Below are 26,872 nucleotides of genomic sequence, written 5' to 3'. Positions count from 1 at the left end.
ACATTAAGCAATTTGATAGGGAGTATAAGTCTTTCCCAACCATTTGTATTGTGCAGACAACAGTGACACCTGGCGAAATATTGGAAGAACTGCATCAAGCACCAATTTGTGAGGGAGACTGAAAATGTTAACATTTTTCTTAAATTATTTGTTCAATTATATTAGTCTACACACAGATGTAATTTAAAACATCCTACTTTCACGCCTGAGCAGAATTGATGCTCTCAAACACAGCAAAGACAAAGTACACGTTCACGGCCAGGTTGCAAGTTGTGTTCGTTATTTACCTAGTGTTCGTTATTTACCTGTCGTTTATTTTATATTTTTTTATAGTGAGCCGTCTAGAAACAGATCAATGGTGACATCTATCGGCTGTTTAGGCTAGTTGCAGGTGTGTTAACGTGTAAAAAAACTACGCAAAACCTGTTATATAGATATCATCATATTGTAACTTGTTATATAGATCCACATCGATATTTTTAAAGGCGTATGTATGTACTGTAGGAACGAAACCAGTACAGCCATACGTACTGTAGGAACGGAACCATTACAGCCATACACGGGGACCAAAATTGGGTGCTTAAGTTTCTGGGGGAGTGTGTAAGTGATGCACCTAACATACAAAAAGCGCTCGATGAACACTGCCATGAAAGTTGCATAGTTTACTGTCGTTTGTGTAATTTCATCTGACACCTTTATAGCGTTAAACGTTATTTTCTGTAAGTATTTTTCAATTAACTGCCACTTCTTTGTAGAACATATGTGTATATGAATTGCAGACGTGCAAATGTTGATGGGTCAGCAACCCTCTTGAAAAATCTACCTCGTCGCTTTAGCTGCTTGCTAACTAACGATTAGCTACAACGAGCCAACACAAATGTTATTAGCTATTCTAGCAAGCTATCCTAGGAAGCTAACGTTAGCTACAATCCACGCTCTTTCTTGATAGTTAGCTACAACCAGTCGCAGGGTCTTTCTGTACTTGACACGCATTTCAGTTTACAGCAAGTTTGTTTGAAGGTACGAAGATGCACTGGGTAGCTAGCTAGGTGAATAATGGCTTAATACCGTTAGTTAGCTACATTGCAGTATTACAAATGGCTAAATATATCATGTATTTATCCATTGGTATGGGCACATGTTTCATTGTTAACATCAAACTTTTTCTTTTTTTTCTGTCCTTTTACCTCTAATTTATTTTGTCTGACTCATCTTTTTTGCCAGGGTTTTGGGTGGAGTAGGTAGACATGGCTGACCAAGAAATTGGGCCCGTTGGGTTGGGCAAGAGGGCTGCAGCAGGTGCTGCAGTTTTCAAAGTGCGCGAGGCTGCAATGGCTATTCTTCAAACAGAATCTACTGGTAACCTGAAAGTACAAAAACGGAGTGTCCCATCGACTCCTTTCATTGTACCAGAACCTTCCCTAAAACCATACAAGCGGCCCCCCACTCTGCTATTGCCACCTTCGCACCATGCCATCCCAGTTGGAGGATTTACCTGTGAGGTGTGCGGCCAGAACTTCTTCTCTTTTCCTCAGATGGTGAGACACAAACAGTTCCACGACGAAGAAAGGCCCTTTCCCTGTGGTGTGTGTGGGAAACGTTTCCTGAGCCGCAGCCACTACACTGAGCACCAGCGGGTTCACACTGGGGAGCGCCCCTTTCCTTGCGACCAGTGTGAGCGCTCGTTCACCACACACCACAACCTAAAGCGTCACCACACCATCCATGCCAAAGAGGAGGCGTACCGCTGCCGAAAGTGTGGTGTACTCTTCTGCCAGCGTCACGAGTACCCCAATGGCATACCTCAACCTGACCTCGAGCCTCGACCTGGGTTCGAATCCATGCCCACGATGCAACCCACACCTCCCATTCAGGTCACACTCACACCCAAGCAGCTTAAGAAGCTTAACAAGAAGAGCCATAATCTCTCAACCAAACATGATCATTCTAAGAAGAAGAAAAAGAGGAGAGTCAAGCATCCAGGCACAGCAGAGAAAGTACATTCTGTGCCTCAAGAGGAACTTTGGCCTGTGTTGTTAACTAGAGGAGAAAAATTGCAAAAAGTTGCTTATGACATCGAGGTTATTCTTTGATCCTGCATGATGATGAAACAAATGGTATAATCCGTTAGATCATGATTTTTTAAAACAAGATGACATTGTTGTTCTCCACCTATGTGGATGCACTGTTTCATAAAAGGACTTATACCTCAACACTCGTTTTGCATCACATGATGATTTTGGTATTTATTCCTTCATTGAGTTTGAGAAAATAAGAACTTTCTCTCCACCAGTGATAATGATTAGAAAATATTTTGGTTAACAGTCCTCTGAAATGTTATGGTTTTGCCTTTTAGATCATGACAAGTTTTTGTTGGTGTTACTTTAGTGTATATATATGTTTGGGGATTATGATTCATTCAATTATACTTGATCCATTGTGAAGAAAGGGCTAATTAGACTGTCTATACATTATTAAATGACTTGCTATTAAACTATCTTACTCTTCTGATGTTACACATTCAAAACAAATTTCTATAACAAATCATGTTCATCCACTTTTTAGATTAGTCATAGAGGCCTGTAGTGTTTCTTGGTGGTTCTCAAACATTAAATTGTCCAGAAATTGCCCTCACCAATGTATGTACATGTAAATAATCCAGAGTTTTTTTTGTTGATTATGAATTAGGAATATCTATAGTCCGTGTTAAGTGAATAATTCTGTTGAATTGGAGTAACAATTAAAGTTCCAGAGTCTGTCAAACTCCTATGAAATGACATATTGTCTCTGATATGAGTTCTGCATAACTACCTCAGGCTGTAGATTGTAAATATGTATTTTTTAAAAATTGATAATGTGTTTACTAATTTCTTGACTTAACACTTTACTATATATATATATAAATTAATGATGTGGACACCCCTTCAAATTAGTGGATCGCGCTCCTTCAGCCACACCCTTTGCTGACAGGCATGTAAATTCGAGCACACAGCCATGCAATCTCTATAGACAAACATTGGCAGTAGAATGGCCTTACTGGAGAGATTTCAACATAGCACCATCATAGGATGCAACCTTTCCAACAAGTCAGTTTGTCAAATTTCTGCCCAGCTGGAGTTTCCCAGTCAACTGTAACTGCTGTTATTGTGAAATGAAAATGTCTAGGAGCGACAACTGCTCAGCAGCAAAGTGGTAGGTCACACAACTCACAAAACGGGACCACCTCATGCTGAAGAGCGTAAAATCGTTGGTCCTCAGGTTACAAAACTTACTACCAAGTTCCAAACTGCTTCTGGAAGCAAAGTCCGCATGAGAACTGTTAATCGGGAGCTTCATGAAATTGATTTCCATGGCTGAGCAACCGTACACAAGCATAAGATCACCATGCGCAATGCAAAGCGTCGACTGGAGTGGTGTTAAGCTCGCCGCCATTGAACTCTGGAGCAGGGGAAACGCGTTCTTTGGAGTAATGAATAGCCTGCCCCAATGCATAGTGCCAACTGTGAAGTTTGGTGGAGGAGGAATAATGGTCTGGGACTGTTCAGGCAAAGCCCTTTAGTTCTAGTGAAGGGAAATCTTAACGCTACAGCACACAATTATATTCTAGATGATTCTATGCTTCCAACTTTGTGGCAATAGCTTGGGGTTGGCCCTTTCCTGTTTCAGCATGTCAATGCCCCCGTGTACAAAGTGAGGTCCACACAGAAATGGTTTGTCGATATTGGTGTGGAAGAACTTGACTGGCCTGCACAGAGCCCTGACCTCAACCCCATCAAACACCTTTGAGATTAATTGGAACGCTGATTGCGAGCCAGGCCTAATCGTCCAACATTAGTGCCCGACCTCACTAATGCTCTTGTGGCTGAATGTAAGCAAGTCCCTGCAGCAATGTTCCAACCTCTAGTGGAAAGCCTTCCCAGAAGAGTGGAGGCTGTTATAGCAGCAAAGGGGGATCAACTCTGTATTAATGCCCATGATTTTGGAATGAGATGTTCGATGAGCAGGTGTCCACATACTTTTGGTCATATAGTGTATTTATTTTTCATCATGTCACGAGACTCCTCTTAAAGTGAATGTAGGCATGCATAGAAATATTGGCTCCGCTAACATAAAATACTGGTGTGATAAATACTGTAAAGTACTTTGTATCAGCCTCTGTATTACAGCAGACATGTCTATCACTTATCTTCAGTATTAAAAAAGGTTAAAGAGGCACCCATCTTGCTTCTCTATATCATGCTTGTCTTGCAACAACATGTAAACACTAAATTGTGCTTATGTGAAACATAACATTTGATATGCATCAGCAGTGCTAGAAGTGGGTTATTACCATCACCAACTGTTATGGATCTAGTTCTGGGTCCTGAGCTTGACTAGCTCTAGTTAGATCCCTGTTTGGATATCGTCCAGAGATATGGACGGAGTAACGTTTACTATAGCTCTGTTGGAATAACTTTTATAGATAACTTTGACACCTGAAAACAGAAGATGCTCTACGGGAATGACGGAGTACATCCAAATCATTTTGGCTCCTGGACTCTGTCCACGCATTTCAAGGCTGCGTTGAGACAATGACTTATCAATGACCCAAGCCCAGCTCCGATACCATTGTGTCGCTGAGTTGTAGTAATGCTGCAGCAAATATACATTATCCCAGGGGCGGTAGCAGTCACAATGTAAGCAACCTAATTTATGTCCCTCTTAACTCCCCTGAATGCCTCTGTCGATCCTACAGCTATTGTATACAGTAATTATGTTCTTATGGTGTGCCCTAGTAGGAAGTCCACTGTGTGCATCTCACCCTGCACCATCTCACCCTGCACTATCAGCTCCTCACCTAAAGCCCATTATTTTGGGAAGCTGCTATATACCAAGGACTAACAGTCAGTGTCTGGATAATATGTGTGAAATGCTTGATAATGTATGTGATATCAATAACATTTCAATGTGACCTTAATATTGACTGGCATTCATCAAGCTGGCCACTCAATGAAAAGCTTCAAACTGTAACCAGTGCCAGCAACCTGGTTCAGGTTGTCAGTCAACCAAACAGCACAAGAATGAAATCATCAACATGTATTGATCACAACTTTACTAATGCTGCCAAAATCTGCTTTAAAGCTGTATCCAAATCCATTGGCTGTAGTGATCACAATATAATAGCTATATCTAGGAAAACCAAAGTTCCAAAGGCTGGGCCTAATATAGTGTATAAGAGGTCATACAATACATTTTGTAGGGATTCCTATGTTGATGATGTAAATAATATTTGCTGGTCTGTGCTGTGTGATGAGGAGCAACCAGACGCTGCACTTGACACATTTGTGAAATTGCTTTTTCTAGTTACTAATAAGCATGCACCAATTAAGAATATGACTGTGAAAACTGTTACATTCCTGTGGATTGATGAAGAATTTTTTTAAATTATGGTTGAGAGGGATGAGGTCAAAGGAATGGCAAATAAGTCTGGCTGCACGACCGATTGGCAAACGTACTGCAAATGGAAAAATCATGTGACTATACTGAATAAAAAGAAGAAACTATACAATGAAACAGATAAATTATATAAAGAATGATAATAAAAAGCTTTGGAGCACCTTAAAGGCAAACTCAGCTCCATCATTCATTAAATCAGATGGCTCATTCATCACAAAACACATTGATACTGCCAACTACGTTAATGACTTTCATTAGCAAGATTAGTACATTTAGGCATGCCAGCAACATGACATGCCAGCAACAAATGCCGACACTATGCATCCAAGTATTACTAACCAAATTATGAAACACAAGCATTGTAATTTTGATTTCCAAAAAGGGAAGAAATGAAACAATTATTGTTGTCTATCAACAATGACAAGCCACCTGGGTCTGACAACTTTGATGGAAAATTACTGAGGATAATACCAGACACTATTGCCACTCCCATATCTTCAGTCTAATCCTACAACAAAGTGTGGGCCCTCTGACCTGGAGAGAAGCAAAAGTCTTTCCTCTACCCAAGAATAGTTAGGTCCCCTTTACTGGCTCAAATAGCTGACCAATCGGCCTGTTACCAACCCTTAGTAAACTTTTGGAAAACATTGTTTGACCAGATACAATGCTATTTTACAGTAAAGAAATTGATAACAGACTTTCAGCACGTTTATAGGGAAAGACATTCAACATGCACGGCACTTACACAAATGACTGATGGCTGAGAGAAATTGTCGATTAAAAAGCTGTTTTGTTAGACTTCAGTGCGGCTTTTGACATTATTGATCAAAGTTTGCTGATGGAAAAAAGTTTGTGTTATGGCTTTAAACCCACAGCTACAGTGGGGCAAAAAAAGTATTTAGTCAGCCACCAATTGTACAAGTTCTCCCACTTAAAAAGATGAGAGAGGCCTGTATTTTTCATCATAGGTACACTTCAACTATGACAGACAAAATGAGAGAAAAAAATCCAGAAAATCACATTGTAGGATTTTTAATGAATTTATTTGCAAATTATGGTGGAAAATAAGTATTTGGTCACCTACAAACAAGTATGATTTCTGGCTCTCACAGACCTGTAACTTCTTCTTTAAGAGGCTCCTCTGTCCTCCACTCGTTACCTGTATTAATGACACCTGTTTGAACTTGTTATCAGTATAAAAGACACCTGTCCACAACCTCAAACAGTCACACTCCAAACTCCACTATAGCCAAGACCAAAGAGCTGTCATAGGACACCAGAAACAAAATTGTAGACCTGCACCAGGCTGGGAAGACTGAATCTGCAATAGGTAAGCAGCTTGGTTTGAAGAAATCAACTGTGGGAGCAATTATTAGGAAATGGAAGACGTACAAGACCACTGATAATCTCCCTCGATCTGGGGCTCCTCGCAAGATCTCCCCCCGTGGGGTCAAAATGATCACAAGAACGGTGAGCAAAAATCCCAGAACAACATGGGGGGACCTAGTGAATGACCTGCAGAGAGCTGGGACCAAAGTAACAAAGCCTACCATCAGTAACACACTACGCCGCCAGGGACTCAAATCCTGCAGTGCCAGACGTGTCCCCCTGCTTAAGCCAGTACATATCCAGGCCCGTCTGAAGTTTGCTAGAGAGCATTTGGATGATCTAGAAGAAGATTGGGAGAATGTCATATGGTCAGATGAAACCAAAATATAACTTTTTGGTAAAAACTCAACTCGTCGTGTTTGGAGGACAAAGAATGCGGAGTTGCATCCAAAGAACACCATACCTACTGTGAAGCATGGGGGTGGAAACATCAGGCTTTGGGGCTGTTTTTCTGCAAAGGATCCAGGACGACTGATCTGTGTAAAGGAAAGAATGAATGGGGCCATGTATCATGAGATTTTGAGTGAAAACCTCCTTCCATCAGCAAGGGCATTTTTCAAGTCTTTCAGCTTGACAATGATCCCAAACACACCGCCCGGGCAACGAAGGAGTGGCTTCGTAAGAAGCATTTCAAGGTCCTGGAGTGGCCTAGCCAGTCTCCAGATCTCAACCCCATAGAAAATCTTTGGAGGGCGTTGAAAGTCCGTGTTGCCCAGCAACAGCCCCAAAACATCACTGCTCTAGAGGAGATCTGCATGGAGGAATGGGCCAAAATACCAGCAACAGTGTGTGAAAACCTTGTGAAGACTTGAGTTTGAGTTTAGAGTTTATTTTTAATTTTTACAGGGACAGTGCACATTAATCAACGTTTCAGTAAAAGTGCCGGTTTTAGCCAGCCGGCTAATTTTCAACCGCAGTCCCTGGGCAGGTTATTAAAAACAATTACAATATAGACAATAGCAGCATAGAACAAGCAAGACATAGCAACATAGGACAAGCAAGACATAGCATACAGACAGAGCAACATAGGACAAGCAAGACGCAGCATACAGACAGAGCAACATAAAATAAAAAGCAGCCAGACAGAAAACTTACAGAAAACGTTTGACCTCTGTCATTGCCAACAAAGGGTATATAAAAAAGTATTGAGATAAACTTTTGTTATTGACCAAATACTTATTTTCCACCAGAATTTGCAAATAAATTCATAAAAAATCCTACAATGCGATTTTCTAGATTTTTTGTACCTATGATGAAAATTACAGGCCTCTCTCATCTTTTTAAGTGGGAGAACTTGCACAATTGGTGGCTGCCTAAATACTTTTTTGCCCCACTGTATATTGTGGATAAAGAGTTACTTGTCTAACAGAACACAGAGGGCGTTCTTTAATGGAGGCCTCTCCAACATAATCCAGGTAGAATCAGGATTTCCCCATGGCAGCTGTCTAGGCCCCTTACCTTTTTCAATATTTACTAATGACCTGTCATTGGCTCTGAGTGTCTATGTATGACTCAACACTATGTACGTCAGCTACTACAGTGAGTGAAATCCCCGCAAAACTTAAAAAAGAGCTGCAGTCAGTTTCAGAATGGCTGGCAAGAAGTAAGTTAGTCCTAAATATTTCAAAAAGTAAAAGCATTTTATTTGGGACAAATCATTCACTAAACCCTCTACCTCAAATACATTTTGTCATGAATAATGTGGAAATTGAGCAAGTTGAGGAGACTAAACTGCTTGGAGTAACCCTGGATTGTAAACTGTCATGGTCAAAACATATTCATGCAACAGTAGCTAAGATGGGGAGAAGTCTGTCCATAATAAAGCTCTACACTGCCTTAACAGCACTATCAACAAGGCAGGTCCTACAGGCCCTAGTTTTATCGCATCTGCACTACTGACACCAAGCTGTCTATTTATACTGCTAGCACACAGCTCAGACACCCATGCATACCCCAAAAGACATGTCACCAGAGGTCTCTTCACAATCTACATGGAACTATTCTACATCAGGTAACTGATGCAAGCAGTATCATTTTCTTTTTTTCTTTTAAAAGATAAAAATACACCTTTACGGAACAGCGGGGACAATGAAGAGACACAGACACACGCATTGATTTTGTTATCGTAGATATGTGGGCTGAGGTGAAAGGTGTTATTAAATGTAATGTCATGTAATAATTTTAATCGTATATAACTGCCTTAATGTTGCTGGACCCCAGGAAGAGTAGATACTGCCTTGGCAGCAGCTAATGACTCCTATCTCTCATATAAATATTGGTTAAACTGAATTTCGACTTTGAGTTTGAAGTACTATTCATGTGGTAAATGTAAACTAGGCCATGTGGTAAATGTAAACTAGGCTGTGTTTACAAAGGCAGACAAATTTCGATATTTTTTTCACTAATTGGTCTTTTGACCAATCACATCAAATCTTTTCACATCAGATATTTTAAAGAGCTGATCTGATTGGTCAAAATACCAATTAGTATTTTTTTTTTTAAAGCCCAAGTTTCTTAGTTACAGTGCATTCGGAAAGTACTCAAACCCCTTGACTTTCCACATTTTGTTACGTTACAGCCTTATTCTAAAATTGATTAAATTCCCCCCCCCCCCCCCCCCCTCCCAATCTACACACCATACCCCATAATGACAAAGCAAAATATATATATATTTTTGCAAATGTATACAAAAAACATGATATCACATTTACATAAGTATTCAGACCCTTTACTCAGGACTTTGTTAAAGAATCTATTGGCAGCGATTACAACCTCAAGTCTTCTTGGGTATGATCGTACAAGCTTGTCACATTCTTCTCTACAGATCCTCTCAAGCTGCACAGCTATTTTCAGGTCTCCAGAGATGTTTGATCGGGTTCCAGTCTGGGCTCTGGCTGGGCCACTCATGGTCATTGAGACTTGTACCGAAGAATACATTTGCTAAAAAATCAAATAAACTTTTTTCACTTATCATTATGGGTTATTGTGCGTAGATTGAGGGAACAATTGAATTGAATCCATTTTTAGAATAACTTAACAAAATGTGTAAAAAGTCAAGGGGTCTGAATACTTCCCGAATGCACTGTATATAAACATAGACCATAGATATTGTCACTAATTTGATATTCCCTGGTCTCCCAAAGCCACAGTAGAGTTATTACTTTACTCACAATTAATTTGTACATTTGATCAACTTTGTTAGATTTTTTGCAAATCAGTTGATCTATTATCTATCGATATGGTTTGTAAGGTTTGTCTGAGACAAAGCTATGCTCCCTGGAACGCATTTGCGAATCCATGACCAAAAGGATATCTGCAGGCAGAGCGTATTTTTCACTGTATGCGTCCCATTGGTCGCATAATACCTGTACCTTATGTACCCTTTGTGATTGGGCATACAGTCAAAGCCACCACTGGTAACAGTTGCAGTTGATTTGCTAACTACCTGTATCGGGGCAACCAACTCCAATAATTGGCTGATTCCTCTAAAGCGACGCAGTTGATTGGTTAATCCGTTTGTATAGTAGCACTGGCTGCATGAATTGCTAAAGCAACTGCTGCTGATGCTAAAACCTGGAGTTTGGTGTCGGCGTCACGCTACATCTGGACCGGCCGTGCATGAAACTCATAACATTGTGTCAAGTGGTACAGATAGAAGAAACGGACAAGTAAACCCATTTGAGGGAACAACTGACTGAAGGGTTTGGAGGTAAAACACAATTTTCCTCTCAAAAATATAAGCAGATCTGGAATGATGATGAGTCTCGTGAAAAAGCGTCTTTCTCCCTATGGCGGTGTAGCGTGTGGGGCTCGGTTGACAATCCAGACCACTGTGTGTAGGTATTTTCTTATCTGATGATTGGTGAGAAAGCATGGTCAGCGAATTTCATTAATAGCGGATAGCTATCGTTATCAAGTGAGCACAATAATGGAAGACTGTACTGCTACGACCTTTGCAAACCGCAGCTGACGTCAGTGTGAAGACAACTGCACTGCGGATTAGGACGGATTTGTATGGCGCCAGCCTGCTAGCTAGTTATTTGTGAGTTGTGCCTTGTAAACCAGCATGCAAATTAATGTTGTGTTGTAGCTTGGGAAACAACATAAACCTCCGTTTGTGGAAGACCATTTGGGCCACTTATATATTAAATGTACGATATATTGATATAGCAGAACAGCTTGCCTGGTACTGTCTGTAGTTGTCCATGAACGCACACAGCTGCCTGCATATCATATAATGCTTTTTGTTGATGCACAGATGCCCCCCCCCCCCCCCCCCCCCCCCCCCCCCAAAAAAAAAAGAGAAACTACTTGTCTTCTCCTACTATCACAGACTTGATAACTACTTTACCGAGGAACGACTGTGATATATGATTGTGCCCCTAGCTATTTTAAGATTAATGTATTAATTGTACTTCGTTCTAGATAACAGCATCTGCTAAAGAACTTACATTTTAAAATGTTAATATAGTTTAGCCAGTAACCCTGCTCTGCTTACTTTGTCAGCATGCACGAAGAGTGAACCTTCCAAGGTTCTGTGAATAGCATGATGGGGTCCTTCAGCCGACAGGAGTTCTTCCATGAGCTTGTGGAGGGCTGTCTTCTGCCCACCGCTCAGCAGGGCCTGGAGCAGGTCTGGCAGCTTCTGGTCATCTGCCTTCTATGCCGACTTCTCTGGATTCTGGGTGAGATTTCACATTCCATTGTTTGAAACGTCACTTTCGGAATTTCATTGTCGCAGACATGATGAGTATTAGAGTCATTTAGATTTTACATTTTTGAAAAATTATTATATAGTACTGAAGGACTACATGCATGTTTTATGACTGTCTACAACTACATGCTCTTATTCTCTTCTGTGTTATTGTTTTGTTTGCCTGGTCAGGCCTCCCATCCTATGTGAAACACCTGAGCACTGTGGCAGGAGGGTTCTACACCCTGTACCTGTTCTTTGAGCTCCACATGGTGTGGGTGGTACTGCTCAGTCTACTGTGCTACCTCATCCTCTTCCTCTGTCGACACTCCAGTAACCGGGCCACCTTCCTCTCCATCACCATCCTCATCTACCTGCTCATGGGGTAGGTAGGCCTTCCATGTTACCAGGCAACAACATACAACTTTTTAAGCAAAGATGATTGATGATAAACAACTTGACTTAGTCCTTTTAGCTCCTAGTGGAGTAAACAGCCTCTAATTGGTCTACTGTTGACTTATCCAACCAGAGAGCTGCATATGATGGACACCACCACCTGGCACAAAATGAGAGGTTGGTTCATACTTTGTAATTAGTTTTTTTTTTATATTTATATATATATATATATATATATATATATATATATATATATATATACACACACACACACGGTACCAGTCAAACGTTTGGACACCTACTCATTCAAGGGATTTTCTTTATTTTAACTTTTTTCTACATTGTAGAATAATAGTGAAGACAAACTATGAAGTAACCAAAAATGTGTTGAACAAATCAAAATATTTTTATATTCTTCAAAGTAGCCACCCTTTGCTGATGATGACAACTTGATGACAACTTTGCACACTCTTGGCATTCTCTCAATCAGCTTCATGAGGAATGCTTTTCCAAAAATCTTGGGTGTTCTCACATATGTTGAGTACTTGTTGGCTGCTTTTCGGGTGATTGTGGAGGCCTGTTCAGCTGATGCAGCACTCCATCACTCACCTTCTTGGTCATATAGCCTGCAGGTGTGTTGGGTCATTGTCCTGTTGAAAAACAAATGATAGTCCCACTAAGCGCAAACCAGATGGGATGGTGTATCGCTGCAGAATGCTGTGGTAGCCATGCTGGTTAAGTGTGTCTTCAATTCTAAATTAATCACAGACCGTGTCACCAGCAAAGCACCCGCACACCATCACACTTTCTCCTCCATGCTTCACGGTGGGAACCACACATGCAGAGTTCATCCGTTCACCTACCCTGCATCTCACAAAGACACGGCGGTTGGAACCAAAAATCTCAAATTTGGACTCATCAGACCGACCAAAGGACAGATTTCCACCGGTTTAATGTCCATTGCTCGTGTTTCTTGGCCCAAGAAAGTCTCTTCTTATTGGTGTCCTTTAGTATTGGTTTCTTTGCAGCAATTTGACCATGAAAGCCTGATCCACACTGTCTCCTCTGAACAGTTGATTTTTAGATGTCTTTTACTTGAACTCTGTGAAGCATTTTTTTAGGCTGCTATTTCTGAGGCTGGTAACTCTAATGAACTTATCCTTTGCAGCAGAGGTAAGTTGGGTCTTCCTTTCCTATGGCTGTCCTCGAGAGCCAGTTTCATCATAGCGCTTGATGGTTTTTGCGACTGCACTTGAAGAAACTTTCAAAGTTCTTGAAATTTTCCAGATTGACTGACCTTCATGTCTTAAAGTAATGATGGACTGTCGTTACTCTTTGCTTATTTGAGCTGTTCTTACCATAATATGGACTTGGTCTTTTACCAAATAGGGCTAGCTTCTGTATACCACCCCTACCGTGTCACAACACAACTGATTGGCTCAAACACATTTAAGAAGGAAAGATTCCACAATAAAATTTTTAACAAGACACACCTGTTAATTGAAATGCATGACTACCTCGGGTGAAGCTGGCTGAGAGAATGCCAAAAGTGTGGAAAGCTGTCATCAAGGCAGAGGGTGGCTAATTTGAAGAATCTCAAATATAACATTTATTTCAAATTGGTTACCACTTTTTTGGTTACTGCATTATTCCATAAGGGTGAAGTCAGAAGTTTATATACACCGTAGCCTAGTACATTTAAACTCAGTTTTTCACAATTCCTGACATTTAATCCTAGTAAAAATTCTCTGTCTTAGGTCAGTTAGGATCACAATGTCAGAATAATAGTAGAGAATGATTGATTTATTTCAGCTTTTATTTCATTCACCACATGCCCAGTGGGTCAGAAGTTTACATACACTCAATTAGTATTTGGTAGCATTGCCTTTAAATTGTTTAACTTGGGTCAAATGTTTTGGGTAGCCTTCCACAAGCTTCCCACAATAAATACATTTTTGCCCATGCCTCCTGACAGAGCTGGTGTAACTGAGTCAGGTTTGTAGGCCTCCTTGCTCGCACACGCTTTTTCAGTTCTGCCCACAAATTTTCTATAGGATTGAGGTCAGGTCCTTTTGATGGCCATTCCAATACCTTGACTTAAGCCATTTTGCCACAACTTTGGAAGTATGCTTGGGGTCATTGTTCATTTGGAAGACCCATTTGCGACCAAGCTTTAACTTCCTGACTGATGTCTTGAGATGTTGCTTCAATATATCCACAGAATTTTCCATCCTCCTGATGCCATCTATTTTGTGAAGTGCCCCAGTCCCTCCTGCGGGAAAGCACCTCCACAACATGATGCTGCCACCCCTGTGCTTCACGGTAGGGATGATGTTATTCGGCTTGCAAGCATCCCCCATTTTCTTCCAAACATAGAGGGTCATTATGGCCAAACAGTTCTATTTTATTTCAGACCAGAGGACATTTCTCCAAAAATAATGATCTGGTGGTTTGGCTTTTTTATGGTTTTGGAGCAGTGGCTCCTTCCTTGCTGAGCGGCCTTTCAGGTTATGTCGAGATAGGACTCTTTTCACTGTGGATATAGATACTTTTGTACCGGTTTCCTCCAGCATCTTCACAAGGTCCTTTGCTGTTCTTCTGGGATTGATTAGCACTTTTTGCAGCAAAGTAAGTTAATCTCTAGGAGACAGAACGCGTCTCCTTCCTGAGCGGTATGATGGCTGTGTGGTCCCATGGTGTTTATACTTGCATACTATTGTTTGTACAGATGAACGTGGTACCTTCAGGTGTTTGGAAATTGCTCCCAAGGATGAACCAGACTTGTGGAGGTCTACAATTTTTTTCTGTGGTCTTGGCTGATTTCTTTTGATTTTCCCATGATGTCAAGCAAAGAGGCACTAAGTTTGAAGGTAGGCCTTGAAATACATCCACAGGTACACCTCCAATTGACTCAAATGATGTCAATTATCCTATCAGAAGCTTCTAGAGCCTTGACATAATTTCCTGTAATTTTCCAAGCTGTCTAAAGGCACAGTCAACTTAGTGTATGTAAACTTCTGACCCACTGGAATTGTGGCACAGTGAAATAATATTTTCTGTAAACAATTGTTGGATTATTGGAAAATTACTTGTCATGCACAAAGTAGATGTCCGAACTGACTTGCCAAAACTATTGTTTGTTAACAAGAAATGTGTGGAGTGGTTGAAAAACGTATTTTAATTAGTGTATGTGAACTTCCGACTTCAACTATATTTTTTTAGTTTTTGTCTTCACTATTGTTCTACAATGTAGAAAATAGTAAAAATAAAGAAAGCCTTGAATTAGTAGGTGTGTCTGAACTTGACTGGTACTGTGTATCCCCAAAAACCCAGTGAAAGATTAATTAACAGGTTGTGTTGTATATGTTGTACATGCGGTTGTACATGAAAACATTAACAATGTGATGAATATTTCAACTCTCACTGAGTTCTGTATCTGCAGGTTCCCAGATGGTGGTTGCCATGAAGGCCATTTCTCTAGCCTTTGACCTGGATCGGGGCGTGGTGGCTAATGTGCCTTCTCCTGTGGAGTTCATGGGCTATATCTACTTTGTTGGGACTATCATATTTGGGCCCTGGATCAGCTTTAACAGCTACAGAGAGGCTATAGAGGGCCGCAAACTGGTAAGTTCAATGTTAAGTCCTGTCTAGAGCAGAGGGATACGGAAGAAGATAGATGAAGGATATTGAGAGGGATGGTATTAAGATATTCTCCTTGTCTTCCTCAGAGTTTCTCCTGGATGTGGAAAGTGTGTGTCAGCTGGGTGAAGAGCCAGCTGTGTCTGATCACCTCTAACTGTGTTGCTCCCTACCTCTTCCCTTACTTCATCCCCATCTATGGAGACAAGCTGCTACGCAAGTAAGTGGATGACCTAACCTCTTATTGCTGTTGTAATGGTTTACTGTAGGTCATAGAATGCATCCACAGACATTGATGTGTGATCGTTCAAAGACAAGTGCAACGTAAATGTCTTTTGTAGGAAAGATGTTTGAGTAATGTTTTTCTGTAGTGTAATTCTTATGTTTCTTTTTCTTCCTTTAAATAAATGTTCTTGCCTTGGCTCTATCCCCAGCAAAACAAAACGGAAGATCAGGTAAATATTTATCAGATTTAATGACGATACAATATCCTCCATCTGTCTCTGTAATTAATTTTATGTTGCATGTCCATTTCTAACTCACCAGCTCTTCCACCTTCCTGACACCTGCACCTCTTTATCCCCATCATTCCTACAACTGCGTCTCTGTCCTGCCCACTCATGCCATGAGACTTAAGAGTGAGTGTGTATCAGTTAAATGTATTCAATAAAATAAATGGTGATAACTGATTAACATTTTCCTTCAATTGTTTGCTGTGCAGAGCTTCTGTGGCAAGGTATGTTTAATGGCATTTATATTACTATGGATAATTGTGTTATTGTTAGGTCCAATGCAGTAGTTTTAATCTCAATATTAAATCATTTCTGCTAAACAATTAAGTACCTTACTATGATTGTTTTCAATTAAATGTTCAGAAAGAAACCTAGCGAAGAGCAATTTCTCAAGCAAGAAAAATAAAAATGGACTTAAGGTGGAAAAGTGCAGTGTGAAGGTGCGACAGTGGGAAAGAAGTGCTCGTATGCACCTCTGCTCACATCAATTGCGTTTGGTTGGGGAATCTGGTGGGAGAACAAGTAAACATTTGAGTGGGGGGGAGAACTAGCTGTTATTGACAGAAAGGTTGGGAACACTCTTTCTTATTGGTCTATTTACCACATCACCAGGGAGGCCAAAAAGACATCCCACCAAACAGCTCTTACACTAATAGGGCATTATCAAATATTTAAAACAATTTCACAGTATTAGTCCAACCTCAGTGTGGAAATATATACTGCACAGGAAAATACCGTTAGTGTGATTTGAGGCTTTTATTTTGACAGGTGTCTTCTAATCTATCCTTCCATTGACCTCTAGGTGGCTCCTGGCCTATGAGAATGCACTCTCATTCCACTTCAGCAACTACTTTGTGGGTTACCTGAGTGAGACCACCACCACTCTGGCTGGAGCAGGCTTTACTGAGGAGAAAGACAACCTCAAATGGTCAGGGCATTAAAGCATCATGGTGACTAGGCTTGGCATAGACTTGCCATAATTTACAGTGCATTTGGAAAGTATTCAGACCCCTTGACTTTTTCCACATTTTGTTACGTTAGTCTTGTTCTCAAAATGATCAAATAGTTTTTTTTCCCTCATTAATCTACACACAATGCCCCATAATGACTGTTAGGTTCTAATTCTCATTGTAAAAAACTCAACGGACACTATGAAAGATTAACCAAGTTTATTCTTCACAGATGATTAATACAGCTGCATTAGCCAAACACATTTTCACACAAGCACTGATATTTAACCCTTCCGCCTAGGCTGAGTCTCCTCCTACACATCTGTACAAACATTGGATCACTGCTAGCCAGGACACTAAGTGATATGGGCCATAAACCTTAACGTGGCCTGACCCTTTACTCAGTACTTTTTTGATGCAACGTTGGCCGCAATTACAGCCTTAAGACTTGGGTACGATGCTACAAGCTTGGCACACCTGTATTTGGGGAGTTTCTCCCATTCTTCTCTGCAGATCCTCTCAAGCTCTGTCAGGTTGGATGGGGAGTGTTGCTGCACAGATTTTCAGGTCTCTCCAGAGATGTTTGATCGGGTTCAAGTCTGGGCTATGGCTGGGCCACTGAAGGACATTCAGAGACTTGTCCTGTAGCCACTCCTTCATTGTCTTGGCTGTGTGCTTAGGGTCGTTGTCCTGTTGGAAGGTGAACCTTGCCCCAGTGTAAGGTCCTGAGCGCTCTTGAGCAAGTTTTCTTCAAGGATCTCTGTACTCTGCTCCATTCATCTTTGCCTTGATCCTGACTAGTCTCCCAGTCCCTGCCGCTGAAAACATCCCCACAGTATGATGCTGCCACCACCATGCTTCACCATAGAGATGGTGCCAGGTTTCCTCCAGACATGGCATTCAGGCCAAAGACTTCAATCTTGGTTTCAGCAGACCAGAGAAGCTTGTTTCTCATGGACTGAGAGTCCTTTAGGTGCCTATTGGCATACTCCAAGCGGGCTGTCGTGCCTTTTTACTGAGGAGTAGCTTCTGTCTGGCCACTCTACTGTAAAGGCCTGATTGGTGGAGTGCTGCAGAGATAGTTGTCCTTCTGGAAGGTTCTCCCATCTCCCCAGAGCAACTTTGGAGCTCTGTCAAAGTGACCATCGGGTTCTTGGTCACCACCCTGACCATGGCCCTTCTCCACTGATTGCTCAGTTTGGCCGAGTGGCCAGCTCTAGGAAGAGTCTTGGTGGTTCCAAACTTATTCCATTTAAGAATGATGGAGGCCACTGTGTTCTTGGGGACCTTCAATGCTGCAGAAATGTGCCTCGACACAATCCTATCTTAGAGCTCCACGGACAATTCCATCAACCTCATGGCTTGGTTTTTGCTCTGACATGCACTGTCAACTATGGGACCTTTATATAGACAGGTGTGTGTGCCTTTCCAAATCATATCCAATCAATTTCAAGTTGTAGAAACATCTCAAGGATGATCAATGGAAACTAGATGCAGTTGAGCTCAATTTTGAGTCTCATAGCTAAAGGACTGAATACTTGTGTAAATAAGGTTTCTATTTTTCCCGAATGCACTGTAAATACCTTATTTGGCCCCCTCCTAGTTCTCTTTCCCCCTTCAAACAGCCCAACTGAAATGCATGTGTTTTATTCTCCAGGGATATGACGATTGCCAGGCCCTTGCATGTGGAGTTTCCCAGGTCTATGGTAGAGGTGGCCACCTCGTGGAATCTGCCCATGTCCAAATGGCTCAACACCTGTAAGCTTTCTGTGAAACAGCATTGTTACTCTGCCTATAAAAACCTTACTTTGAACCAAATACACAAAATTAATACAACTGCTATTTATATATATTTTTTTAAATAAATAAAAATAAATAAAACATTCAGTTGCCTCTCTACAATTTTAAATGTAAATCAGTGAAAATCCCAACTAATTTACTCCATTTGAATCGGAATACAAACTTGATTCCCATAAAACTGTTTCTGTCTGATCACCCAGATGTTTTTACCAGTGCTCGCAACCTTGGAACCTTTTCAGCCATCCTAGTGACATACACAGCCAGTGCACTTCTACATGTGAGTATGCACACGCAGGTGTGAGTGCAGGTGTGTAAGAGATTTTCTTACCATTGTCTCCTTTGGCCTTTAGGGTCTCAGCTTCCACCTGGGTGCAGTGCTACTGTCTCTCGGGTTCATCACGTATATTGAGCATGGTAAGTCTATAAAATAAATGGCCTGCTATTCAAAAATAGCCCTTTGCTAATTTTATTTAAGTTCCACGTTACCTTTCAGTAATAACACTATTTACATCTGGAGAATAACCTTTGGTGACATATAGAGTTGATTTATTACTAATGAACAATCAATTAACTTGGCTTTGTGGCACAAAGCACAGCAAATGCTGAGTATGTATGACAGGATGATTAATTGTGAATTATATTTGATCTGCCTGAGACTTATTTTATTTTCCTCTGTTCCAGTTTTGCGGAAGAGATTGGCAGCCATTTTTAATGCGTGTATTCTGTCAAAGAAATGCCAGCCAAACTGCTCTCACAAGAACAATAAGGTATGGTTTAAATATTTTATTTGCGTGATATTTATGCATAATGGAAATTTCATATGTAAAGTCTAAAAGATTTGTCAATATTGTCCCCATGCAAATGGTCCATACAACATTTCACAATATCTCTTATACTTAAAGGAAAAATATACCCAAATCCATTCTGTCCTGTAATTTACAGTGTTAAATAACACTGAGAACAATATTTTGTTCTCAAGTTGACTACAAAATCCGCAATGCTTTCTAAAGGCTGGCTGGCTAGCAAACGTAGCAACACACAATAATACCATGACCATATTGGCATTTAACGTAGCTAGTTAGCTGTAAAATTGGCTAAACAAACTGCACTATCAATTTAGGCGTCTACAATGTCACCATATTCAACCTGCAGATCGATGTGCCTCACAGTGGGGTCTAACATTTGCAATGGCAGATATACTTTTGAGGAGACGTTGCCCATGCTACGTTAATGCGGTGCATTCTGGGACAAGGAGTAAATAGGAGTATTGGGCGCTAGTTCAAAACCCAACATTAGCACGAATTCTGTCAACAAGAAGTAACACATTACAAATTATTTCCCGAGATGTGAGATAATTATCTTGCCATCCGTGATATCGCATAGCTTTGGGAACGTGACATTACGTACTTTCGAGGAAACTCCGCACCTTTCTCAACATATACACTGACTTTGAGAAGGGATTGCGTGACGATTAGCTTAGCAACCGCCTGATGCAGCATGATAACGTGAATGCGATTGGTTGACAGTCTGCTGGGTGGGGTGTTAAACATTCCTTAATTCATTGGATTCCTATCTCCTTTCTATAATATCTCTGGCAGTGGCACCATGTAATACACCCTGAACTAAATAGGAAAACTGTGCTAGACCCTCCATTAAATTCCATACAGTGGGGCAAAAAAGTATTTAGTCAGCCACCAATTGTGCAAGTTCACCCACTTAAAAAGATGAGGCCTGTAATTTTCATCATAGGTACACTTCAACTATGACAGACAAAATGAGCAAAAAAATCCAGAAAATCACATTGTAGGATTTTTAATGAATTTATTTGCAAATGATGGTGGAAAATAAGTATTTGGTCAATAACAAAAGTTTCTCAATACTTTGTCAACAAAGGGTATATAACAGAGGTCAAAGTTTTCTGTAAGTCTTCACAAGGTTTTCACACACTGTTGCTGGTATTTTGGCCCATTCCTCAATGCAGATCTCCTCTAGAGCAGTGATGTTTTGGGACTGTCGCTGGGCAACACGGACTTTCAACTCCCTCCAAAGATTTTCTATGGGGTTGAGATCTGGAGACTGATCTGGAGACTCAATCTCACGATACATGGCCCCATTCATTCTTTCCTTTACACGGATCAGTCGTCCTGGTCCCTTTGCAGAAAAACAGCCCCAAAGCATGATGTTTCCACCCCCATGCTTCACAGTAGGTATTTTGTTCTTTGGATGCAACTCAGCATTCTTTGTCCTCCAAACACGACGAGTTGACTTTTTTACCAAAAAGTTACATTTTTGGTTTCATCTGACCATCTGACATTCTCCCAATCTTCTTCTGGATCATCCAGATGCTCTCTAGCAAACTTCAGACGGGCCTGGACATGTACTGGCTTAAGCAGGAGGACACGTCTGGCACTGCAGGGTTTGAGTCCCTGGCGGCGTAGTGTGTTACTGATGGCAGGCTTTGTTACTTTGGTCCCAGCTCTCTGCAGGTCATTCACTAGGTCCCCCCGTGTGGTTCTGGGATTTTTGCTCACCGTTCTTGTGATAATTTTGACCCCACGGGGGGAGATCTTGCGTGGAGCCCCAGATCGAGGGAGAGGGGTCTTGTATGTCTTCCATTTCCTAATAATTTCTCCCACAGTTGATTTCTTCAAACCAAGCTGCTTACCTATTGCAGATTCAGTCTTCCCAGCCTGGTGCAGGTCTACAATTTTGTTTCTGGTGTCCTTTGACAGCTCTTTGGTCTTGGCTATAGTGGAGTTTGGAGTGTGACTGTTTGAGGTTGTGGACAGGTGTCTTTTATACTGATAACAAGTTCAAACGGGTGCCATTAATACAGGTAGAGGACCGAAGAGCCTCTTTTTTTTAATTTTTTTAATTAATTTTTTTGAATTTTACCCCTTTTTCGTGGTATCCAATTGTTGTAGTAGCTACTATCTTGTCTCATCGCTACAACTCCCGTACAGGCTCGGGAGAGACGAAGGTTGAAAGTCATGCGTCCTCCGATACACAACCCAACCAAGCCGCACTGCTTCTTAACACAGCATGCATCCAACCCGGAAGCCAGCCGCACCAATGTGCCGGAGGAAACACTGTGCACCTGGCCACCTTGGTTAGCGCACACTGCGCCCATCCCGCCACAGGAGTCGCTGGTGCGCGATGAGACAAGGACACCCCTACCGACCAAGCCCTCCCTAACCCGGGCGACGCTAGGCCAATTGTGCGTCGCCCCACGGACCTCCCGGTCGCGGCCGGTTACGACAGAGCCTGGGCGCGAACCCAGGGACTCTGATGGTGCAGCCCTTAACCACTGCTCCACCCGGGAGGCCCAGAAGAGCCTCTTAAAGAATAAGTTACAGGTCTGTGAGAGCCAGAAATCTTGCTTGTTTGTAGGTGACCAAATACTTATTTTCCACCATAATTTGCAAATAAATTCATTAAAAATCCTGCAATGTGATTTTCTGGATTTATTTTCTTCTCATTTTGTCTGTCATAGTTGAAGTGTACCTATGATGAAAATTACAGGCCTCATCTTTTTAAGTGGGAGAACTTGCACAATTGGTGGCTGACTAAATACTTTTTTGCCCCACTGTATTTCTCGAGGTAGGAATATCGCAAAAATATGATCAATGGCTCATTCGAAAGAAGACGTCCTCCGGAGTTCTGACATCGACCAGTATTGAAATATGACATGTATGATAGACGTTTTCACAATCTAAAAGTTGTATTCCTGTTAACTTCCAGTGTATTGAGAGCGACTATCAGGGTGCAGCAAGGATTTCTGCCTGCTTGAACGCCAATAAAAATGACCCAGGGAACATCACTCAAAGATGCACAAAAACATAACATTCAAAATGGGTGAACCTTTCCTTTAACCAATGCCAAAAAAATCACCAATAAGAATGTTTGCAATCTCTTCTGCTCCTCCCATCCACACAGGTCCTGTGGGTGTACGTCATTAACGTAGCCTTCAGCACCCTGGCTGTCTTCCACCTGGCATACCTGGGCTCTCTGTTCAACTCCAGTGTTGACTACATGGATGATGAAGAGGTAACTATTTACTGAATGGTGTCAGTCTCTAAGATGGTCAAATGCATACATGACTCTGAGTCATCGTCAGATATTTTAGAACAAAGCATTATGGTTGAGTTAGACATTTCAAACCCATGTCTACGTTCTCTCCCTTTACAGAGTGACGTGGCCAATCACACCATTCAGAAGTGGTCAGAGCTGAGCTGGGCCAGCCACTGGGTGACGTTTGGCTGCTGGGTGCTCTATCGCATCATCCTCTAAATGTGTGTCTGTGAGAGAGCGAGCTGGGGATAGAGACGTGGAGAGAAATGAACCACCCCTTTGTACAGTATATAAACTATTTTACTCAAGACCAACATGCAGTGCTCAGGACACCGCCTAAGAGATTGGGCTATCTACTTACTGTAACCTGCTGGTGACAAACTATTTTTGATACTCTTAAAATAATGCCCCACTCTTCCTTAATCGCTTAATTTTGTTTTTAATCACATCATTTTCTTTGAGCTGCTGCATTCGTCCCTTGTGGAAAGACTGATCAGGATCTGCTATCTGACATCTCACTGTGATTCTCAATCAATACCCATCCTGTCAGCATGGCAGTGGTCATTCATTCACTCTTTTATGGACTGCTAAGAACCCGTTCACTAGTTTTCAGAAGTGATTCCAGAATATGCCATTTAAGTATTGTTTTCCTGTTTCTCTATATTAGAATGCTATATATTTTTCTATTACAACCTAATTAGTTATTACATCTGTAGAGTATGTAAATAAAACCCAGGTTGGAGATTAAGAAAGTTTCTGTTTGTATGACAGCACAAAACAGAATTATTAGGCAGCAACTTTCCTTTTGTGGATTTTAGTAGAAATATATGTTTTTTTAAATTTTATTTATGGAAATAATCATGTAAATTGGTGCCAAATTTTAGCCAGTTTTTCCATTGTCCTGTTAATAACTATGTAACTGTGATATATATTTTACAAATTATTGTAGTTCAGTCAAGAAAGAATACTAAAGTCTTTACTTGGTCAGAGTTCTTCATGTTGCTGTAAAGCGGATTATGAAAATACATAACTTCCTGTTTTCGATGCAAAATTAAGATGACGTTTTGAAGTTGCATCAGTAACTAAAGGCTTTGGTCATTTTCTATATCCTGCTCTTTTTTTTTAAAACATGCTTTTAAGGAAATGTATTATTTCTAATGGAATGCATACTGCTCCTGAATCGTACTGCTGCTGGTTATCCCACACATCCCATTCCTTACCAACAGATTCTACAGTATCTGTTTATGTAGATCTGTCCACGAGATATTAAATATACTATAATTTAGTAGGCTTTCCTGTAGAATACAAGGTTCAACTCATTTGCATTGCAATGCACAAGAAAATATTTTTATAGCTAAACCAAGATAGACCACAGCCTGTTGTTTCCAATGTTCTGCCCACTATGACTAATTTGTTCACAAGCAAGGAGGTTGGCAGAGCCAAGCACGAGCTAGCGAAATCCTATTGGCCTGTTCTAGCATGCATCTGCACATTTCGGTTAGGGAATGCGTACTCTGAAGTGTGCAATAACTCAATTCGCCTCTGCACACCTAAACAAAGCCATTTTTTGTATTTTACTTTGATAAACAGGAAAGTCTACAAAACTTAGTCCACTTTGTTCATAACTGATTTATAGTTTTTGTAGCAGAACTGTATTGAGATCAAATGTTTTAATTTGCAGAATGGCCATCTCCTTCCATCTTCTCCCACTGCTGGCTGCTGGGCTTCCTCTCGCTACCATATTTGGTAGTGAGTGGAAACGGCTAACGGATGCTTCACCTTTATACATCTGGTGAAATATCTGTCTCATTGTTCTCTGTGGCACAAGTGCACAGCCTTAGCACACCACCTTTCACCACTGTCCTAGTGAAATATTAATCTCAAGGGTTTGTTTTGTCAAACTTTTACCTACAATATGTGTGAAGCTACTGAGGGAGATATGTGATACTTTTTAATACATTTTGTATCAAACCTGAATCGCTATTTATCTTTGGTTCAAGTTTATGTGAAGTACTGTTAAAGGAAGCTACCTTGAGTAAACAATTTCTGCCAAGCAGACATGTTCTTACGTAGCATTCAAAAACATATCTTGTGTGAACATGTAACAACAATAAACTGCTGGACTGTTTTAGGAAATAATAGTTTATTTGCTTATTTACAAGAATGGTTTGGACTGTTACAGTTGATCAAAATAAGGAACTTTGGGTGGGAAGAGAGGGAACAATTGGGTAGATGAAGGTTTCAGTTTCTCGGGAAGCTCAGATCATTGGCTGAGTTTGACCTCGTGACCATCCATTTCCAAGCGTTCCTACAATCCAGAGCAGACTGAGGGAGGGGAAACGGGGTGGGAAGAAAGGGCATACACAGTGGATCACTGATGGATGGAAATGTGGGTCACTTTCTGCCCTTGTGAGAAGAGGTGAGCGTAGTTGTGTAGCGATGGCCTGTCTGCAGGTCCAAGGGAGGTTCTTCAGCCTTGTCTACCCCGAGGACCCCCATGCTTGTGATGGCAGGATCCCAGCAGTCACCAGAGCCATCTTTACAAATACCTGGAAATTATTGCTTCTCGCCCTTCGGCTGTCCTAAGAGGGGATGGAACACCGAAAGATACCTTCAATGCAGACACACAACATGCAAAGTAGACAAGAGACCCTGCTTATCACATACTGTAGCATTGGGTGGGAAGAAATAGCAGACTATAATTGACTTGGTCCAGCTCTCAATCATTTGGAGAGCAAGGACTGGATTGAGTTGACTTAAACTTAGAAAATGACAACTCACATACATGAGGCTGTTTTAGACCATCATCCTCCTAACCTCAATCCTCGATTACTCTAATGCTTACCTCCTTGCTTTTTGTTATCATCTCCTTTCTGATCAGCTTTCTTCGGTTGCTCCTTAGGACTCTCAGGTTGCTGAGGAGATTCATTGGGGGGAAATAACTTAGACAAACTCAAACTTGAATGTTTTAATCTACAATGAATGAGAAGTTCTTGTTCTTACCTTGGTAGCTGATTTCTTGTCAGATTTGTTGCCTACAAACGATGAAAGAATGTTGATTTATTAGTCTTTAAAAATAACTCCCCGTGATCCAGGAAAATGGAGGGTGCATTTTATTTCCCACCTTAACTGGGAAGGATGGGCTCGTGGTAATGGCATTAAATACAACAAACGGATTCCCCTCAGCCTCCACTGTAATGTTCATATAGTCAATGTTATAGTCAATGTATGACTGTAGAGGAGACTGGGCACAAATAACACACTATTTTACCATTATTTAACTAGGCAAGTCAGTTAAGAACAAATTCTTAGGGTGCACCACCCTATGGGCTTCCCAATCACAGCCAGATGTGATGCAGCCTGGATTTGAACCAGGTACTGTAGTGACACCTCTTGCACTGAGATACATTGTCTTAGCCCAACTAGATGGATAGTCCCATATTCAGCTTTTAACTGAATAGAATAAAAAGACACGCAGTATAGCATAAGCATGAATTCACTACATTATACACTACCCCGAGAAAAGCATTTATATATGATTTTTAAAAAACTATATATAAAAATAGGCTATAATAAAAATATATATAGGCTAACCATGTCATAAAATTTTACTTTACAAATAATACCTTTTGTTCCTGGCATTTTGGCTGCGCTCCATAGTCTGTGTGTCTTTTACAAAACTCAGTGCTTATGTGGCGTCCAACTCGCTCATTTATTGCTCCGGCTTCTGAATGGTATCGTCACCAGAGCCCTTTCGGGAAAAAGCGCAGTGAACAAGCAAAGAGCCCCGTCAGCTGCGCGAGAGGGACACCGTCCTTCTGGCCTTTGCTGAGCTCAGGCGAAACGTCTGAACGTGCGACCCAAACTCATAATCCCATCATTGTATGGACAATGCGCTGTAGATCTAATTGTTCTCAAGTACAACAACAAGAAAGAGTTTTCATCATAGACTATATGTGTGTGTGGATACGCGCGTACATGTGCAT

General features: G+C 41.1%; 2 protein-coding genes and 1 long non-coding RNA gene across 4 annotated transcripts; 2 read left to right on the top strand and 1 right to left on the bottom strand.

The window, feature by feature from the left end:
• The first annotated feature begins 574 nt into the window (after window positions 1–574).
• LOC110532484 (myeloid zinc finger 1) lies at window positions 575–2,777 on the top strand. Its single transcript, XM_021616437.2, has 2 exons — window positions 575–719; window positions 1,225–2,777. The coding sequence occupies exon 2, from the start codon at window positions 1,248–1,250 to the stop codon at window positions 2,091–2,093; it is 846 nt and encodes a 281-aa protein (XP_021472112.2). The 5' UTR covers window positions 575–719; window positions 1,225–1,247; the 3' UTR covers window positions 2,094–2,777.
• Window positions 2,778–10,338: 7,561 nt separating this feature from the next.
• LOC110532482 (protein-serine O-palmitoleoyltransferase porcupine) lies at window positions 10,339–25,027 on the top strand. 2 transcript variants are annotated; one of them, XM_021616435.2, is made up of 15 exons: window positions 10,339–10,534; window positions 11,332–11,510; window positions 11,711–11,903; window positions 12,048–12,091; window positions 15,357–15,538; window positions 15,643–15,773; window positions 15,988–16,008; window positions 16,275–16,289; window positions 16,868–16,993; window positions 18,673–18,773; window positions 19,016–19,092; window positions 19,166–19,229; window positions 19,497–19,582; window positions 22,752–22,862; window positions 23,004–25,027. In XM_021616435.2, exons 2-15 carry the CDS (start codon window positions 11,372–11,374, stop codon window positions 23,103–23,105), a joined length of 1,392 nt encoding a protein of 463 aa, XP_021472110.1. In that variant the 5' UTR covers window positions 10,339–10,534; window positions 11,332–11,371; the 3' UTR covers window positions 23,106–25,027. The 2 variants fall into 2 exon arrangements, with proteins under 2 accessions (XP_021472110.1, XP_021472111.1); XM_021616436.2 differs by lacking the exon at window positions 10,339–10,534 and adding an exon at window positions 10,667–10,867.
• LOC110532483 lies at window positions 25,013–26,827 on the bottom strand. Its single transcript, XR_002474837.2, has 4 exons — window positions 26,513–26,827; window positions 25,890–25,921; window positions 25,732–25,801; window positions 25,013–25,468 (listed from the first exon to the last, which is right to left on the bottom strand). It is a non-coding gene; the product is annotated as an uncharacterized LOC110532483 (long non-coding RNA).
• Between the last annotated feature and the right edge of the window lie 45 nt (window positions 26,828–26,872).

The sequence above is a fragment of the Oncorhynchus mykiss genome, chromosome 9 (genome assembly GCF_013265735.2).
Source record: "Oncorhynchus mykiss isolate Arlee chromosome 9, USDA_OmykA_1.1, whole genome shotgun sequence".
Taxonomy (NCBI): domain Eukaryota; kingdom Metazoa; phylum Chordata; class Actinopteri; order Salmoniformes; family Salmonidae; genus Oncorhynchus; species Oncorhynchus mykiss.
Note: the sequence above shows the minus strand (reverse complement) of the source record. Positions and strands in the feature narration are given on the sequence as shown.